The sequence below is a fragment of the Rhinolophus hipposideros genome (genome assembly GCF_964194185.1).
Source record: "Rhinolophus hipposideros genome assembly, chromosome: 2".
In the NCBI taxonomy this organism is placed as follows: Eukaryota; Metazoa; Chordata; class Mammalia; order Chiroptera; family Rhinolophidae; genus Rhinolophus; species Rhinolophus hipposideros.
Genome location: NC_138048.1, coordinates 24,761,452 through 24,783,266, shown reverse-complemented (window position 1 = coordinate 24,783,266; position 21,815 = coordinate 24,761,452). Strand labels below are relative to the sequence as shown.

Genomic DNA, 21,815 nt, shown 5'->3' with positions numbered 1-21,815 from the left:
ATCCTTTGCCTGCCATCCTGGAAGTGAAACAGTTCTTCCTACTTTTCCTCTTCCCCTTCCTCCAGTCCTCCTGGAATGTCAGAGCATTCACCATTCACATGTTTAGTGATGTCTAATTAAGTCATCAAAGAGACATCGGATCAATACTGGAGGTCTGTAGAGAAAGGTAAGCAATCAAAATTTCACTGACATACAAGGAGTATCACATTTCGTTTTTTATAACAGTGCATGAGAAACAAAATTATCAAAGGAACTTCATCCCAACAGTTACCAGGTCAATTCCACCCCACGATGATTTCTATTCCAAGTCCTGTTGAAATCTGGTCAGCAGCTAGTGTCTTGGCAGCTAGAGAAAGTGATGCCCTGCAAAGAAAACTGAGTACTCCTCTATTTGAAAAGAGTTATTTTCAGGTTTAATCATGTTACATTTTCATCAGATGAAAACTTAATATTTGTTTTCAGTTGTTGCAAGGTGACCTCATATTTTCCTGGTATGAAGCTATACAATGTCTCTTAATAGCAACAAAGTCTGAGGTAATTTATATTTTTCTCAGGGAAGTTCAGTTTGTATTATATGAAGAGCATAAAAGGTACACATATAACTCTAAATTGACTTAGGTATGATGAAATAAAAATTGTGTTCTATACCAGCTGAATCCTGAAAATTGGGGTATGTAATTCTATTGAATCTATTTCTAAGAAATCTTAACTTTCTTTACACTTGGATAGAATTAAAGAAAAAAATAGTCATAAAATTTCCTGCTGAATCAATAGTTCTCCTGACGAGGCCTGCACAGCATCTTAAAAAAAGAGACACAACTCACACGCACTATAATGGATAACAAGTCTCCTGATAATCAGGGTGCCTTATGTATTTTGCCATAAAATTTCTAAACTTAAAAAAAACACAAAACAAATATAAAACTGTTTCAGCCTTTGAGCATCATGTCAGTACAAAGTGTTGTACTGTGATTCAGTACAGCACAGAACAGCATTTCCCAACATGTTTTCTGAAAAACAGATACCTAGTCAAAAGCATTCTGTGGTCAAATATATTTAAATGTAGAATGACCACTGCTTAGCAGATGTTTTAGTGCTATACTTTCTAGAGACTTTAACAAAGAACAAGCACAGAGATTGACCAATAGGAGCTACAGGGCATATAATATTTCCCAAACTTAATTAATCACAATACCACTACTGCTTTATCCAATGCGGAGTGTTTTGTGTGAACCCTATTTTCCCCTTCCCCCCAGGAGCACTTTGTATTTTCATTTAAATGTACATAATTTGTAGGAATAATTATTAGCAATACACATTCATTGTAATTCTTGGAAATGAATCAACTATAACTCAAACTGGTGTGTTAACTACTATTTGTAGTAGAAACAACAACAAAAAAGAAAGGGCAAATTGGCATGTAAAACCATTTACCACAAGCGGCACAGGTACATGACTATGAGAATGCTATTTTTTTAATGTGCATAGAGACTTCCTAATGACACTAATTTGATTTTTTTTAATTTATTGGGGTGACAATTGTTAGTGAAATTACATAGATTTCAGGTGTACAATTATGTATTACATCATCTATAAATCCCATTGTGTGTTCATCACCTATGACTTCACTGATATATAGTATATAAACCCAAAACAACAAAAGAACAAGACAAACAAATGAGAAACAAAAACTCATAGACACAGATAATAGTTTAGTGGTTACCAGAGGGTAAGGGGGGTGGGGGGAAGGAGATGAAGATAAGGGGGATCAAATATATGGTGATGATTTGATTTTTAATACACTGAAATTTAAAAAAAAAAAATTCTAGGTATCACAGAAAAACGTTAGACAAAACATATAAACTGCATAACTCTTACCAGAGAGAGAACAACTCTTAAGCAGTTGTTCAGATATCAGTTCTTTTTTTTTTTAACAGAACAGTAAGCTGTGTCATATATTTACTGAGTTGTGGGAGGAAAATTAATGCCCAAACAAATATCATTGACCATCCATAAGGTTATCAGAGAGCTTTGCAAAAGGTTATATTCTCAGAGAATAGAAAAAGTGGGCACAAATAATTTTAGAGAGTTATGTATAACATAACATTTCTAAACTCTTCTTAGTTTGTTCTAAATAAACTAAATACTAAATAAAAACAGTCAATATTCCCTTTTAGTGTTTCACAACAACAACAAAATTTACATACACAATCCATTATGACATCAATTTCGGTAATGTTAATTTTAGACAATAATTGTTCTTTCAGGGGGAGCGATGTAGCTATCTAAAAACATTTTGGCTTGAAATCAAGAAATATAATTTAAAATGGTCAATTTTTAGATTCCATAATGGTTATACAATTAAAGAAACAGTGGAGAAAGACAGTGAGCCTATGTGTAGCTTTAGAAATATTTTTCCTAGTATTTAAAAAAATGTTTAAGATACTAAAGAACAGCCTGAAATTTTTCGTGAAGAATTCTGAAAATAGACACAGGTCAGAGTGGGATTCTGGAACTAAAAAGCCCTTTTAAAAAAATTCCCCAAATTATGAGCAGCTGGTTCTATCCAACCCCTGTGAAGTGGAGTGCTCTGGTTCAAGAGTTTTCTTGTCATGCAATCAAAGGACGGAAACATTAGATTGCAGATGTAGAGTGGTGACACACTGTAATTTCATACAGATCATAAGATGCCTTGGTGACATAAGAATTACTAGACCATGAGGCCTGGGGTCCATGAAATGGATTAAAGCTTTATTGCTCTTTGGAGTTCTGACAATGACAAATGCTCTCTCTGATGTTGGGATTATCTTGTCTAAACTTTTGTTTCCTTAGTTTCAGGTTTCACTTTTTCCTTAACCGTCTTCTAAGATCGCAAATAACTTCCGTTTTTTCATTATTGTTGGAAGGCATTTAGAAACACCCCCTTGTTTTATGTCTTCATTCCCAGCATCACATCCATAATACGTAAGTGATTTTAAGATTTCTAGTATCCTGATAAAGATTTGAATGATGGGCTTAATGATATAGTCTCATGATCTAACTTCAAACTCCTATTAAAAAGTGAAAGAAAGAAAAAGAATGAAAGATGAGAGAATTTTACAAGAAAAATACTGGCACAGAATAATGTATTAGTTATTAGTACACTTAATCTATTGCTGGCATCAATGAACTAAGCTTATTTTTAACAGCAAACTTTTAACAAAATGTCAAACTCACGTCATATATGTCATTTCTACCATGACACACACACACACTCACTCACACTTTTATAAGTAAGGTTTCAGATTTAAGTTGGAAATGAAGAATATAAGTAACTTTTAATAAACGTGTTGTAAATCCATTATTATTATTATTTTTATTGAACTGAATAAGATAACTGAAAAAAAAAGTTGTGTTTTTTTTTTTTTGACTCTGAACTTGATGTCACTTTTCTCTCTTCCTCTCATTCTGTCTTTGTCATTATCATGCATTGTGAAAACACTACTTCTGGTGGTTATGTGGGTGAAATCTTTCATATGAAAGGAGTTATACAGTACATCAATTCAGCAAATTTTTAAGGTGTTAACATTCAGTGTTTCTCTAGTACCTGATAAACAGTGTGTGAAAGTCGTGCAGATGGAAATACATTAAGATTTCACTTACTGCTAAAAATTTCCAGTAAACCAGATTGGATATTTTGGTTCTAAAAGTATTACTTCCCAAGAATTTCAGACAGCATCTGAATGTATTATAATTACATTTGCTTTTTAATACATTTAAATAATTGAATAATGTGTGATATAGTTAAATTAACTCACCCATTACTTTTTCTGTCCTACAACAGGAAAACAAACAAACAAATAAATAAAAATAATATAATCTATATACCACATAGAAGTTATATCAGTTGGCACAGAAAAGTCTCATAAACTTTGCTTTAGGGAAGGCAGGCAGGGAGGTCAGCAAAAACAACTTTTTTTAAAGATGTAATGTTAATTGAAAAAAATGTAAAGTAGAAATTTCCTGTGATTTGAGATACATCATGAGGGGAGACTGTTAAAACAAATGAAAACTACATCATAGTCTAATCAATTTCTTATTCTTATTTTTACTCCAGGCAACTAGTACAGTGTTTGGTACAGGAGTGTTTAAAAACTGTTTTAATGATTGACCAGATGATTACCAACAATAAAAATTCCATTGTGTGTTGAGCATGGTTTTATACCTAAGGGTAACCATTAAAAAACAACAGAAAGAATATCCACCACGATCAACAAGTTTGTAATGTGAAAGTATTTCAATTTTCTGAAAAACTAAAACAGTGGATTTAGAATTAGACAGACTTACATTTAATTCTCAGTTGTCACTTAACTAGCTGTGTCATTAAGCAAATTTTGATCTTTTATAAAGCCTGGTTTCTATTTTTATATCTACTAAATGAAGGAAATGATATCTGCATCATAATTACGTCAAAGGATTAAAAGAAATATTTTTTTTTCTGGAATATTGTCCCACAGAAGGCAGTCTCTTGTATCCAAAGACTTAAAATCAAAATTGATAAAAGATTCTTTTGAAATTGAGATCTTCAATATTGGCATTCTCATTGTATCTTATAGCTTGTGGGTGGTGTAATATTGGAAAAACTAGACATCCAGGGTTTTAAAATGAAAAATCAAATTGCCCCTTACACCTACACCTCCATTTGTTGTTTCTCTAAAGATTGTTGATGGCTTTTTGGGGTAAGCTGTCAGTTAGGGTTGGTACCCGAAATGTTTTTAGTCAAAAGGCATCATCCACATTTCAAAATATCACCCTAAAATATAATTTTCTTAGTAAAAAGGAAGCTAAGAAACACGAAAAAATATATAACAAACTACATATGTTATAGACTACATTATGCATCATTGAATTTTTTACGAGATTTCTACAAAAGAAAAACATATACAGACAGAAAGTAGATCAGCCTTTGACTGGGGGTGGGATTAGGTGTGCAAAACTGCAAAGGGGCACAAGGAAAGTTCCTGAGGTGAGTGAGGAAAGTATTCTAAACTGGATGGTGGTGCTGGTGGCACAATTGTAAAAATTTACTAAAAAATATAAAAACTACAAAAATGGGTGAATTTTATGGTATGTAAATTATATATCAACAATGAGATATAAAAACTAGATATAGTACAGAATTATGTTTGCCTTTTGGGGTTATTAATATCTTCACATTATTGATTTAAATGTGCCAATTTTTGCCTACACCCTATTTAAGAAACCACACACTTAAAAACAAATTCTACCAATATTGTCTCTGTATCTTCCTTTCAAACTCTCAGTACCAACAAGTGAACTCCTCCACAAGAGTAGGGACACTTCATATTCATTTCTGTATCTTTAATGTACACATAGTACCTGCCATGCACAGATATTCAAAAGTATTTCTGTTGAACAAATATTACGCATGATGAGAAGTAAATATGAGCACTAGGAAGAATAAATAAATATCAATGTCTCTGATTCACTAGTTAATATGCTTTCACCAAGGAGACTGTCTAAATTTATTCATCTTTACAATTTGAAATTCTTTGGAAACACAGTTGAACACTTCATTTATCAATATATGAGACAAGTGACAATTTACCCAAGAGGAAACAAAAATACTAAGACTAATGTCTGCAATATGTTTTAAATTAACTTAGACTTTTATTACTGTTCAGGGATTTTTCAATAAAGTTTATCTTTGCATCAACAACAAAAAGGGGTCTTTTACAAATTACAAAGTAAAAATCAACAACAATATATAATGCAATTGATTTAGAAATTTTGCATCTTTTATATCTATTTTCCCAGTGTTTGTGAGAGTTTCAATGACGTGTCATTGTACTTCCTATCTACCATTTAAAAATGATTAAAAATTGGTTGTAATTAAATACTTATACATACATATGACTAAATTATGGTGAACATCTCTATAGTAGGGAGAACTAGTAAGATTTCAACATGGATCTGCCAACATTTAGTTGATAACTTATGACACATGTGGACATTTTAAGTAGATTCATTTAGATTATTTCTCAGGAAAATCTAAGAGAACTGAATCTGAATCATATTATTTATAATAAAATATATGGAAAAGTAACACATCTACTTTAGGGCATCCAAATTATACTCAAAATAAGAAACAGAATGGAAAAGTGAATTGCATTTAGAAATTGCAGGTAATCTTTATGCTGTTGAAAACATGGTATATTATAGGCTCTGCCTAGTACATTGTCGAGCACCCAGTAAATCTTAATAGAAATAAGGGAGAAAGAAAGTAAACAACCGAGAGAAGAAAAGAAAACAAGAATGAAGAAAAGAGAGAGAGACAGAAAGAAAGAAAATATAGACTCTTCCACGTGTTTTTTAGGAATGAAAATAGTGTAATCCCTAGTAAGCTGTGTATAGCTAATTTCATGAGAAAAACATGCTGTTAGCTGTACCATTAAATGATACAAAGATCCCCAGTAGGCAAATGTTGGGGCCCAGACATATGTCCTCCATCATGAGAGTTCATACAGAAGCACGCTCCATATGGTTTAGGACAAAAGACGCTGGCTCAGCTGGTCCAAGAACAAGAGAAGTACAGAGCTAACAGTAAAGAGGAAACAATGCAAGGTCAGCACCGTGTTGATAGTCGTTTCGGTAGTATAATAGCTAATGAGACCATACCCACTAACAGTGACTCTTCTGTATGTATAGTACTAAGCTTTTATTTTTAAAGCCACGTAATGTTCAGTTGCTATATATGTTTAAAACTAAAATTGCAAGAAGGCTTTATCAAACCTCATATTTTGATACATAACACCCATCTCTTTACTAAGGATAGAATAAATTATTAAAACTGGTTTTAAAACTAAAGGAAGCAATTGCATCCAGCCCTTTAGGAAATCGTCTGTCTCCTGCACGTGTCTAAGTATCGAGTCAGTGTGCTCTAGCTCTGTTACAGGATCAGTTCCAGAGATCTGCATCTAGCATTTTAATCTAATGCTTCCTGAAATAAGCAGTTACTCTTAGGAAACCAATAAAAGTGCCTCTTATCCACAATTTAATAAGTACACTTCCACTATGAGTAAACAAATACAATCAGAAAGCTACACAAGGCTAAAAGCCCGCAAAGGGGCCAGATTTTCTTCTCTAACGACTACATTGGATCAAATAGCTTGGCCAACTTTTTCCATGCACTTACTGTATAAGATTAAATAGTTTCTTTACTCAAAAGACAAATTTGCTGAATGAATCAGATGGTCTCAGAGCCTCATATATATGTATATATATATATATATATATATATACATATATATATTTTAATTGTTAAAAGTCATTGAAAGCATTTTCAATCATTTCAGACTAAATTTAATAATTTATGTGTCCCACGTAGCAGGAAACTATGGTCATGGAGTAGCCATTTACCGCACTTAATATCTAATCATGTGAAATAACATTTCCAGCTCTCTAAATGTATGTAGTCCACTGTAAACTAGGAATATATGGCCTATAATTTAAAACCAGGAAACGGAAATTAAGTTTTGTATTATTTAAGTTAGGACTGAAAAATAGCTTCCATAGAAAGTCAAAATATTCTATTTCACTGAAGGAAACTTTCTACCTTATATAATTTTTATTATAACATATTTCAATTGTCAAAAACAAAAGTCATTTTACTAACAATGAGAAATAAGAGAAAGCTTGTTCTGTACTTTTAAAACAATTATTGATCACTTTTAATGTAGAATATAATTATTAGGGTTGGCTGAAAGTCTACCAATGGCTCCCAGGTGACTTTCAAAAATTTACTTTTTGAGCTCACTTCCTTCAGAGTTCAATTTTGATGAACATAAATCCTAAAACCTGTCTTTTCACTGGACCAAGATAAGTAAACAGGGAAAGGAAAAGTACTACTCAAGTAGACTAACTAAGGAAACTACTTTACCTACAATATTCCATTTTATCTTTCCAATTCTATTATCTTGCTGTAATTATGTTTAATGGTAAAAACAACAAGAACAACAATAACAACAAAAACAAACCTGAGTTATTAGAATTCAGCAAGCATTGAGTTCAACTAATAAAAACAACTAAGAATCTTGACCTCAGGTCTGTTTAACTCTAAATTCTCATTCCTTTCCACGACAGTACTTTTTAACGAGCATACTCATGGTGATATATAATATCTGATGATATTTATGTTTATTCACTTATCCATTCAAAACAGTCACTTTTAAAAAGCTGTTTCAACGGATCCTCCACAAGTATACAATGTAATGGCTAAGGATATCCTTTAGACTGTTCCAGAATGTAGAAACTAAGAAAATGCGCTTCACTCAACAAATGTGGGTTTGTTTAATGATAACATGCATTGTGGGAACAGCAAATTATCTTAGCATCTGAACTCTTGCAGGAGTCAAAAGGACTAAAATGTTTTCAGGTTTCAACATTAACTTCAACATTCATCATTAGTACATTCTTCACCTCTTTATTTCACTTACAGATAAGGCCCTGAAACATGCCTGACAGAGAGTAGGTATCCCCCAAAAAGCAAACACATTATTTGTTGCTATTGCATAAATACATGACTATTTTGGCTTATTTTAGACTGATAAAAATCTAATTTGATGCTTTTGCCTCAGTTTTTCATTGATCTACCATCAAATAAACAACACAGGTGTGAGCTTATATTACAAGTGTTTTCCACAAATTTTAAAGCTATTGATACCTTTTTTAATATGCAAAGGTATAAAAATTAAAAAATAATAATAATGAAGTTGCTTTTCAAAAAAGGAAGAACAAGCAGAATTCCTCACACATGCCAAATAATCCAGAATTATTACAAGGGGATCCGGAACTGCTTTCAATTAACTCCTTAAACTCTGGACATACCAGTTCAAAAAACTCTCATAAATAGTACGGATAATAACTCCATCTTTAATCTTAATTTTTATAGAAAATTATGGCAAGCTCTCTGCCCTATGCCATGTGTGAATTTCTGATCCACATAAAGCATGAGATATTTGAGTTTAAGTGATTTAGTGTTTTAAGCCACTAAGTGATATCACATAACCGAGGTAACAGAAACATTCATTAAAAAAAAGAAATAAACAAAAACACTTTGCTTTATTATTTATTGATTTATTTTATGTCCATGTTGTTACAGAAGGAAAGCATTTCTCAAAAAAATTTAGTCTTATTCTTGGCCTTGACATTTGTTAATTCTTTAAATATTAGTAAGTAATATATCATATAGGTATGTAGTCCCTTCCTTCACAGCAGACAAGGAAAAGATATAATAGAATTCTTTTGTTACCAGTAATGATACTACATTAAAAATATTTATCATTCAACAATTATGAGTTTATTCTATGGACCAGGTTATGTGTTAGATTAGACTTTCCTTTACAAATCTCTCTCTCCTCTCTCTCTCTCTCTCTCTCTCTCTCTCTCTCTCTCTCTCTCTCTCATTTGAGAGAAACATTAACCTAAGTGGAACTCAATTGTATGTTACTTACTGGATCCATGCCATCGTAGTTGAAAAAGGTAATAGTAATCATTTGTCTTCTAACAACACATTTAATATTAATTTATCAGATACTTATTGTGTGTCTACTTATCTATTGTGTGCCAGGCACTGTGTTAGGTATTTAATAAATGATGCATCACTATTAGGCTAAAATTTATTAACAGTGTCATGCTGGAAACTTCCATGCTCAATTCATGCCTCAAACTGAACTATAACCAATTAAACAAAGAAAATATTCCCATTTGTAAAATGTCCATGAAAATTTGAAAGTATAACAATTTAATATATTTCATTCTGTAAGCATATACTAAACATTCAGGAATTGAAACAATTTTATTATCCTAAAATATCATTGTAACTTCATTCCAATATTCCAGAGGATGAAAAACATATATATATATATATATATGTGTGTGTGTGTGTGTGTGTGTGTGTGTGTGTGTTTATAACATATATATGGATAAAAACATATATATGTGTGTGTATATATACATATATATACATACATATGTGTATATGTGTGTGTGTGTGTGTGTGTGTGTGTGTGTGTATATATATATATATATATATATATATATATATATATATATATAATCTCTAGTCAGAAACATGAAACAAATTGAGTATTAAGGGATCTCCAGCCCAAGATAAATAATAATATTGGCAAATTGAGCATTCTCTGAAGGAGAAAATCCAAATGAATTTTGACTAGAGTCTTTTTCCATTTTTGTGTTGCTGATATGAAATATATATTTATTATATGAAGCATACCTATGGCAGTTAAATTCAGATAGTGTTATCTATAACAATTTGTATTGGCTTCCCCCCACGGCTTTTGATTTGCCATGTATGAGAATAAATGAGAACCATATGAAAAGTCAATAAGTTCTTGATAGTACATGACATTTTGTGTTCTCTCATCCTTGATTTTAGCAAGCATTCCAAGGTTTTGGCTTCCATCATTGAGGGTGATAGGCTTCAAAAATGTAAGGGCTTTTTTCTTGGCTTCAGATAAGAATCCCAACTTAACACACTTCCATAAATCATTGGTGTGGAAATCTGTCAGAAAATAGCATTAAAGTACTACTTTTTCCTTGTGGTATTTGGTGTTTCCAAATTAGATTATTTGTTGAATGTTCAAGGGAGCATATTTGCTTGAAGAGTTCACCCTATGTCAGACAAATCTCATGCTCTTGAAGTGGAGTTCACAGCAATGAAATCAAGCGTAACTGTCTGTTTCTTCCTCTTCTGTGACAGTAAGAACCAAAGGGTTATGCACCAATGTGAAGCAGGGTCGCTGCTGGCAGAGTCACTGAGTAACACGGAAAATGGCAAAATGGAGACTACCCAAGATCTTAAATCCAGAGTGCATTTCATAATTGTCCTTCAGATTTTATCCTCATTAGTAATATTATACTGGGAGGTAATAATCGAGTATAGTCATTCAGAGAAAGGGTCCTGGAGTTGATTTTGACTTCAATTCTTCTACTTGCTCACTGTATGACCTGGTGTGATCGTTAACCTGGCTAAGCCTCAGCCTATAAAGTGGATAACATACTCAGTCCACAGAGTTTTGAGGAAAATTAAATGAACTGATATATATTAATGCTTGGACTATAAGAAATGCTCAGTTGATGTTAGTTATTATTTGGAACAGATAAATGTAATATATATATTTGTACATATGTGTAATAGAAATTATCAAGCAGTTTTAAAATGATTATTTGTCATTATTATTACTGTTATCACTTTTACAATGTCTTATTTAAGTGGAAAATTGTTTTCTTCAAAAAGAAAAAAAGTGTTGATAGCCCATCTAGTGGGAAAATATGATTTAATTAAGACTATTTTTCATCAACTTGTAACTGGGTTTTCCCAGAGAATTTCAGGGTGAAGACTTCTGTAAACCTCTAAAATCTTCATTTTATAGTATATTTAACTCTACCACTTATTTTCCTAAATTGGGTCTAGATCCCCTGGGTTAATAGAATATGTATCCCAGATGCCCCATAAGAAGGGTAGTTTTTAGTAGGCATGTTGACGTTATTTGTACATAGTAAGAGAGTATAAAGGATCAGAAAAGCTTTGGCATTTACCTTGTTAAATTTTTATAGTTAAGCTCTGGTTCAAGGGTCTCCTTAAATGACTTAACTGCACTAAGAAAAATGGGAGCACTGAGACCAATGAAAGGAGTCCACAAAATTCTCTGAAAATGAACCAGTTCTAGCAGAAATCAGTATATTTAATGATCCAAGATACACAACTAGAACATTAACCAGCTTTATTGACCTCAAGGAAATTTACACTTTTTCCTATAAGGACTATATATATATATATATATATATATATATATATATATATATATATGCTGATATATATATATGCAACATTCCTCTATATTATATTATCAAAATTATTATATATATAATATATATATATCAGCATATATATATGTGCTGATATATATATGCAACATTCCTCTATATTATATTATCAAAATTATTTTTTATCAAAAAATTTATCAAAAAATTATCAAAATTATTATATTATCAAAAATTATTTTAATGCATTAATTCAATTCCCATTTTTTGAATGCTTATTATACACCAGGCATTGCAATGACCAAAAGGGCACAAGTGTTTTATAAGGCTCAGTTTCAATTCAAGGTACTCTCAACCGCAGCCAAGATGGGGTTTAAAAAAGAGGCAATTTCAATATAAGATGATGTGTTATCCAGGATCAGTCACAGGGTTCTTTTGCTGGGCACACAAAAAAAGGACACCTAACCCTGTGCTGGTAAACCTGTAGACCTGAAGAATGAATAGAGATTGGTTAGGTGATTCTGGACAAAGGAACAGAATTTTCAAAGACTCTGATGCACAAAAAGAAGAAAAAATTCAGAGAACTACAAGTGGTTCAGTGCAGATATATACAGTGCGTGGGGGTAGCGGTCAGATGAGGATGTGGAGAGAGGCCAGGTTCATTCAAGGCAGGTCTTATGTACCAGTACTAAGTATTCTGTATTTTAGAAATCATGACTCTGGATGGTGAACACACAGTGTGATGTATAGATGATATATTACAGAATTGTACACTTGAAACCTATGTAACTTTACTAACCATTGCCAAACCAACAAACTTCAATTAAAAAAAAAAACAGAAATCATTAGTTGGGAGTTGCAGGCTAAGCCCTTGGATATGTTGTCTTCATTATTAGATTGATTACCAAATTTAAATATATATAAAGAATTTTTTCACGGAAACTCAGATTAGGAATTCTCTTGAAAGGTCAGGATTCACATTGGATCCATGTCACCTTGTCTCTGAGAAGTTGCTTTTGGAGGAATGAAGGGTACTTTTCTGAGTCGTCACACTCTTCACTTGCTTAACTCATTCATATAACCTGACAGGCCTCTGAGGCATTTGTGTTTGCAATGGGAACTACAAAATTAAATCTTCTCTAATAATATTAATCTGACTGATATTGAAGATATCAGGCCTTGAGGCAGATGCATTATTTAGGACATTCCTTTGATAAATCTAGACAAGTAAGGAGGGACCAACACAGGTTATGACAGGGGACAAACAAAATAATTTAGCATTCCTAAAATAGCACCAGAGGATTGGAATATGAAGGAGGAATAAAGGGTGACATTTTAATTGCCAGTTTAATTACCTTAAGAGTCATTGTCTCTGTTTAGAATCTTCAAGAAGCAGACACCAAGAAGGAATTAGACCTGCAAGAAAAATGTTAGTGGAAATGCCTGGGATGGCTTGGGATAGGGAGTAAAAGAAGGCATAGGGAACTTTCAGATTGTAATACACATCTGACACCTATGAAAGGAGAGACCAAAAGAAGGAGGATTGCATAGGAAGCACAGACTGCAGAGTACAGCTAAGAAAACCTCAGCAAGGATGATTCGAGCATGAGATTGAAGATTGCTTGTTACAAAATTCTGTCGCTTGAGAAGAAATGGACCGGCTTTGCTACTCTCACCGTGCTCCATGCCCTGGTGTAAACTATGCTGGGATTTTGAAAGTACAGCAGCTAGGTGTGAGCTAATTGCTCTGCTTCTAATAAATTCTCTCTTGCAAGGGGATCTGAACAGTTCAGGCCCATAGCTGTTACAAGTGTCCATTACTTGAAGTATTGGATTCAAGTAATGAGAGAAAAGAGTTAAAAATGTTGCCTGTAGAGAATAAGAAGTAGGTGGAGTTAGCAAGAGATTGATGTTTCCTTAATAGCCTTTTAGAACTCACATCCTGCATGTTACATAGGTAAGTGAAAAGGACAATGGCAGAGTTTGCTATACGCATTCTGAAAACTTTCCTTTTCTATTTAGGCACACTTACTTCCTCCATATTTTCTTGTGGTTAAGTATAGCAATATAATTGATTTATAGTCAATGGAAGGAGAGACACCAAGGCCTTACTTATACTCTCCACAAGATGTAGAGGGTGGGGAATCTGAATCATTGCAAGTAAGGCCACCTGGCTAACAACTACTTTAGGTTATTCTTTGTTTAATATTAGATTTTTTACTATTATTAATAATAATAATAATAACTTTTATTATTATTATTTTAAGCTGATGACATTTGGAGATCTAACTATTACAGCAGCTAGCATTAACCTAAGAAAGTGATGCAAGATATGTGTGTGTGTGTGTGTCTGTGTGTATCTCACAAATAAAGATATGTAATTCTTTACACGATATCAGACACATGTTATCTTTGATATTTTTCTGTAGCTTCAGACTCACATCTTTAATACCTCTTAACTTATTAAGAGTTGGCTAACACCATTAATTTAGTAAGTTCATAATGGAAAATTAACTTCTCTTTATTCCCAGCTATAATGGTGCCATCATTTCCACAATCACTCAGGACGTATATTTTATGGTTTTCTTTACTCCTACCTTTTGAAAAATTCTGACATCAGATTGGTATATTCTGTTAGTTCTCCTTTTTTCATGTGTCTTCGTATGCGTTCTGTTCTTCACATTTTATTACCACCATCTAGAGTAAGTACATAGCTTCATGCCAACACCACCATAACAGATTTCTAACATCATATAATCTACTTATCCTACAGCTTCTCCCTAAATTATTTTTGCAAATTGCCACAGTCACTGTCCACAGAGCATGTTTTGGATTGCAGTAGCAATTATATGGAAAGAACACAGAAAAACAAAATTCCTTGATTTTCTATTTATTAGGGTGACCTTGGGAAAGATTTTGAACCTTGATTCCATCATCCATTAAAAGGGGTAACATCTATTCACACAATTGTTGCAAAGATTTAATGAGGTAAATTGTAAGTGGTGATAGCAAAATACCTGTGTCATCATAGTGCTTAGCTAATTACTTAGCTAATCTGCTTACAAGTTATTGTTTACTCCGCTCAACATGATCAATGCTATTTCACCTTCAAGCAAGCTTCAAAATCTGTTTTGTGATCTCTCCTTATCTATTTCCATGTCTATGCAAATCTTAATAACTTATGTGGTTTTATATTGTGAGTTAGCTTTTTTGGTTTTCATGTACATTTTCTTTAAGTAGATTGCAAATTACTAGGGACCTAATTTATGCAAAGTTTCAGGTGTTTCCTGGAGTGTTTTTTGCAACTCTGGTTGTTTGTTTTTAATTATTATTTGTTTTATTTGGCCAGTCAAAAATTCCTTATTTCTTCATAAGCAGATTACATAACATGAATCCCTCCTCATTAATGGAGAAAAAAGAAACAGAAGCACATTCTTCATGACTCATATAAATTTCATTATATTGCTGTTTAAATAAGCACATCTTTAATAAAATTTTAAAAAGCTTCAAAGACCACTTCTGTATTCCAATCTGTAAAAAATATTTTCATTGTGTTTATTATAAAAATATAAATGTTTCCACTACAAATCATTTTACATTAGTAAGAGGCCATCTACATTGTACAACATAAACTAAATGAGTAATGTTTTGAAAGTACAGGTGATAGTAAATACATATGGCCAATCATATCACATTTATACATGGTTTAACTGATACTTAGTACAGAATACTCTGGGCAAGTTACCAGAAATAAATAATATATGTAAATCAAATTTAAGATACAAAACAGATAATATGGTACATAACCTTGTGAAAGAGATGCGATTTCATGTTTATTAAAAATCGATGTGGTTCTTGTACAAAGAGATGGCCATGGGCTTTCTGGTACCTCTACTCCACAGTTAAGAATCGTACACTGTTATGTTTACATATATACAGGGTAAAATTGAGTAAAGTAAATGTATAAGCGGTCAGGTAAAAAAAAACAGTGAAAAATGAAGAGCAATATACTATGCATAGAACCTCTACTTTGAAATGGAAACCACAGCCAAAATAAGTAAAATAGAGTCAACAATTCTCAACTTCTATTAGTCCATGAAATGCAGATTTTGTTGAGTATGTTCAGAATAGTATCTATAAAAGTAAATGCTAGTCTGGGATAAAATGAGATTGAAACCAGATTCAGATCTCAATCTAACATTTCACAACACAAAATATAGGATTAAAAAATGTTTTTTAGCTGCTTCTAGCAGACGTCAGTAAAATTTGCAATTAATTTCGTAATTGCATATATCTTTTAAAAAAAATTATGCTCTTATATATCCAATGCAGAATTCTAGTTGGATGATTTGACAATAAGGAATATTGCCAAATTTAAAAAAAATAATCTCATATATGAGGGAACACAACCTAAGCCTTATTACACTAAATTTACAACAGATTAGCACTTGTGAATTTTGATCTGTGATTGCAAGCTGTAGAATGTTCAATTTTGCATAAGAACATTAAGGTTGCAGCATTGTTTTATTCACTCTATTCTTATGACATGTGTATTTCTTATCTCCATAACATGATCATATCAGCATTAGAAAGAATATAGATAGAGCTAAAATGTTGCTTCACAATATATTAGTGGCTAGATCTCCACCAGGTACATGTTTTCAGATATCACTGAGTATGATTATATTTGACCTTTATGGAATAATAAGTCTAAATTCCTTCAATGAGAGACCTCTCCACTGTCTACAGGTTTTGCATCATTTGCTAGATAACCAGCTACTTTGACAATTATACTCTCAATAAACGCAAAGAAGTTCAATGCTTCTAAGCTATACAAAATCGCAACAGGTGATTTTCAGTGGAAGACTCTTAAAGATAATAATAATACCTGCTATTGATGAACACAATGTTTAATTAATTTAACTAAACCCCAGTGTTGCCAATGAGTAGTTTTATTATCATCATTCCCTAAATTGCTCAACGATTTTAAGCAAGCATATTGAGTGATATTCCAAAGCCAGTCAGCAATCGAATTTTTGACTCATGCATTGGCCTGTAGTCTGTCTTGCCAAGTAATGCAGCAATATAAATAGTTTTCTTATTCTTTCCAAAGTAGCTGTTCTCCATTTAAGAGCTCTAGTATAACTTCTTTACCAATGGAGGGAGTTAATGGTTTCCTAAGCACCAGAGTAGGACAGGTATGTCATTGAAAATCCATTAAATACAAGCCAGTATAGTACACTAAATAGGAGCGTACAGTTTATAATAAATGGAGAGAAAAAAATGCATGAGACAATTCAGGCTGTGAGAGGTTTGGTTAGTGAATAAACAGGGAAAGAGTTTGATATATATATATATATATATATATATACATATATATCAAGATAGATAGATAGATAGATAGATAGATAGATAGATAGATGATAGATAGATAGATAGATAGATAGATAGATAGATAGATAGATAGTTCAAAAATCTGGAAAGAAACCCATCATTCTCTATGTCTAGTTTACAATGTTTCCTACCGCTGACAATTTGAGAGGGCATTTGGCACTTGGCTGTAACAAATCCAAATTAAATCATCAAGGCATAAATAGAAAACAATAAAAACAATTCAAAAGAAAATAAATATGTATTTTTCTTAAAAAATTAAGACACATTTTTTACATGATAATACTTAAGGAAGCTAACAATTAAAAATGTGTACTACTTAAAACAACTACAAATTTCATTTCTATATACTTTTAACAGATAAAAGAGAATAATACAATGAAATGGTAGTAAATATGGCCAGATAGTTTGAGGTATAAATTCCTCTGTTTTGCTTGCTTTTAAAGAAAAAAAAATACCTGTTACAGATTTCTTCTGTGTATAAAAATATCACAAGTCTTTTTCTCTTGTGGCTGTTAGTAAACAGAGCTTCCATGTTCATTTTGTTATTTCACTTGTTTTGCTTTTATAATAGTCAATATATGATCCATGTCTCTATGCTAGTTTTTCATTATTCCGTGCTGAAGAATTTTAATTTAATCCATCAACTAATATAAAAAATCAATTACAAAACAAAATACACCCGCCCGCCCATTCACTAAATGATAGGGGGAAATAAAGAGTTTTTCAATTCCATTTTAAGGCATTTGTACTCTTGTCTGAGTGTCTTATTGGGCTTCGAACTTCCATCAGTATCTCCAGCATTATCACCTATCTGCAGAGTGATGCTTCATCTTCCAGAACCACCACCTCCTTCCCAAAATAGCACTTTACACCGGAACTGGACCATTCTTTGATTGTGTTTCTAGAGCTTTAATGCTACTGATGATCTTCTTCTGTGGTCCAACCACAGTGACACCAACCTTCTTCATGTCACTGTTAAAAAAAAAAAAGAAAAAAGAAAATATTTGGTGAGAATCATGGTTTCCTGGACAGTCCGTGAGCATGAGATTTTTCAATTAGCAAAGCTTGTACAATCATATATCCCAGTGCTTTGGACCTAATTTTTGCATCATCCATGTATTATATCATCGACTTCTACCTCTATCCTTGTGAAAGAACATAAATGGTATGGGTTGAATAGTGACCCCTCAAAATTTCTCTCCACCCAGAACCTCACCATGTGACTTGATTTGGAAAAAGAGTCTTTGCAGATGTAATTAAGACAAGGATCAAGATGAAATCATACTGGATTGGGGGGCTATAAATATAATGAGACTATTCTTATTAGATACAGAAGGACACAAAGTGACAGAGAAGAAATCCACCTATCAATGGTTGCAGAGATTAGTGTTATGTTACCACAAGCCAAGGAATGCCAGGTTCTACCAGAATCTAGAAGAGGTAAGGAAGGATTCTCCCTTAGAGACTTCAGAGCACATGTGGCCCTGCCAATAATTTGATTTCTGATATCTGGTCTCCAGAACTGTTAGAAAATTAATCTCTGTTGTTAAAGTCAGTGGTTTGCAGTAATTTGTTATGGAAGCCCTAGGAAATTAATATAGATAGTCATACATTCTTTGCAGGGCATTATTCTGTTCCCTTGAATGTAGGCCAACTCAAGGACTGCTTTGACTGACAAAATATGTCAGAAGTGACACTGTATCAGTTTCTGCAGTCAGGTCTTTAGTAACTGCCAGGTTCCACTTCTTATCTCTTGAGACACTCTCTATGGGCCTCAAGCTACCATTTAAGAAATCTGCCTACCCCAAGACATTGGAGAGGCCCTGTGTAAGCGTTTAGTCTTCAGTCTCTGCTATGTGGCAGTCTGCACCAGGGCAGACATGAATGGAACCATCTTGAGCCCTCCAGGTTAGACCAGATTCATGTTAAATGGATACATCAGTCAGCATCAACCCTACAGCAGAACAATCAACTGCCTGAGCTCTGCCCAAATTCATAAGCCGTGACATTTTGATATACAATAAAATGGATGTTGTTTTAGCCTGTAAGTTTTGAAGCAGTTTGTTATCAGCCATAGAAAATTGGAACAATTTCTTTAAAGTATAAAATTCCTTCAAAGTAGAATAAAATATCTCTATTTGTCAAAGTTATTACATTTAAAATAGTTTAAACTCAGAAACCAGGCATTAGATGAAGTATAGTAAGAACATGAGAAATTTCATTTAGGAAAAAACAGAGTTGTCTGAACATGGGCAAATTATTAATTAAACATCTTGACTCAAGTAATTAGTTCATATTCACTGTTTCAGGTCTTGACTCAAACATCTCTATCTCATGAGAATGTCCCTGACCCTCTTATTTAGTATTGTAAAATCCTCTCTGCAGTCATACCTCTACTTCTTATATTCCTTTCTTCTTTCATTTTCTTCGAAAGCATTGCTCACCATTCAGCACACTGCCTTTCTTTCGATTAAATTTCTTTATTCTCTATTTTGTCTCACAAGAAGGTGAATTCCACATAAACAGGAACTCTTGTTGGTTTTGTACTCTGCTTGCCAATCACACTCTGAACAAGAGCTATCACTTAGTAGGGGCGTGATATACACTTATTAAAGAATGAATCACAGTCCAAAGTATGCTTATCTGGGGAAGTTGACAGAGAAGTAAAGTGTCATTTGGCAAGGAACACCAGGCAAATTGAGCATGGCAAGAAGAAAAAAAATACAATGCAAACACAAACGCACACCATGTAAACACATAAACACACATAGAAGGGGCTCCTTTATATTGAGCATAAAAGAAATAATGAAAAATTGGGATTTTTACTGCATAGAAATGGACTAATTGATTTCTTAAGAAGTGAGTTCCCAAGCAATAAAGGTGCACAACCAGAAAATCATTAACAAGTTAAGAAGAAATTTAGACGGTATTTAAGCATCTGCATAAAATGAACCAAGACTGATTGAATTCTTATCTCCTGAACTGGGAAGGAAATTTCTGATGACCTGCATGTCACCTCCCTGCTGCCATTCAAGGGGCTGATAAATTTTCTATGGACAACTCATATCTTGCCTAAGGTCCTTTCTGATCATATTCTTCAAATGCTTTGCTTCACCAGGAAGTCTAGTGGGGAGTGACATTAAGCTTGTCACTCTCTATGTAACTGGATAATGAAACATTCACCTAGGGTAATGTAGGCTATTTCTGTTGATCCCTGTTTTGAGAATGTGTATTCTATGGGATTTTGATTCTTTATATACCACAGATCTTTCTTTAAAATGAACAATAAACATTTCCTCACTACTCCCCAAACCATATTAAAGTCAGGTTATGAATCTAGAGCCAAAAAAGGGGCAGATATAAATATATATATCTGTATATATATATATATATATATATATATATATATATATATATATATACAAGTCAATAGATGTTCACTATTTTTGTATGTCTTCTCTCATCTTCCAATTTTATATCATAATTTTATGACATTGATTTTTTTCTCTGTCTCTTCATTTTCTCTGTCTTTATAAGCTTAAAGAGCAAAATGAGAATCATGGATAGTAGAAAAAAATGAATGTTCCAAGATAGCTCTTTGAGAAATTTAAGCATAGTGACAAGAGTAATGTGACATAATGCCACACTATGATGCTTGGCCGTAATCCCTTTTTGGGATTGAAGTACCCATACCACCGCAGCTAGAAAAAATTCAGATGCTGAGAGTTCACAGACCAATTTGCGACACCTCTGAAGGGCCAGCCCACTCCAGGGATCTTGTTTCAATAGGAAGAGCCAAGTCTTCTCCTTCAGCCCAATGCCCTCATCACTTCTTCATAGAGGTGTGTCCCAAGCACACTCCTCAAGAAATCTTTTGCATAAAACTGTTTCAGATTCTGTGTCTGGGATCCCACTATATGCAAATAAATACATAATTTTGTTTATATTTAATCACAAGGATTATATAGGAAAAGAGAATTAAAATAATTAATTTCTTTAGGTTATGCCTAATTTGGGTTTTTCTGGACTCTCTACTCTCTTCACCCTTTCCAAAACATCTTCTACCCATAACTTTGCCATGTCCAAAATTGTTCTAAATAACCAGCTGCTGTAGTCTCAGTAACACTCCAATATGCTTATATTGTTTTGACTACCCTATTCAGAAGGGCAGTGGAAAAGTTCAACACTAAAGAGCAGATCAAGATTGAAACCAGAGGTTAATAAGCTAACTGGTACTTCAAAGGCAAAGGGATAGGTGATGACACTTTGAAAATGGTATCCAAGGGTACGGGATAATGACATGTAACAATTAATCTGCCTAATATTCATTCCACCCACTTAATTCTCTCTCCATAGTCTATAGTCACTCTTGCCCTTTTTCATTCTCTCTTCCCTTCTCACATTAACCTTTCTAAATCCAGCTTAGCTATGAAACAGTATTTTAAAATATATGTCCACTGAATAAAACTGTACATTTTCTGGATTTTACTTGAAAATCGGATGACTTAAGTAACTTGCATGTAAATGAAATCCCAAAACTAACTAAAATAAGTTAACACTTATTTTAGTATGAAGCT

At 32.9% G+C, this 21,815-nt stretch overlaps 1 protein-coding gene across 1 annotated transcript in view; it reads right to left on the bottom strand.

Moving 5' to 3' along the window:
- Positions 1 to 17,459: 17,459 nt before the first annotated feature.
- EPHA3 (EPH receptor A3) overlaps positions 17,460 to 21,815 on the bottom strand; it is a 357,328-nt gene continuing 352,972 nt past the window's right edge. Inside the window, exon 17 of the mRNA XM_081078199.1 lies at positions 17,460 to 18,210. Within this exon, the coding sequence (XP_080934325.1) occupies positions 18,105 to 18,210 (106 nt within the window). The 3' untranslated portion in view covers positions 17,460 to 18,104. The remainder of the gene's footprint in view (positions 18,211 to 21,815) is intronic.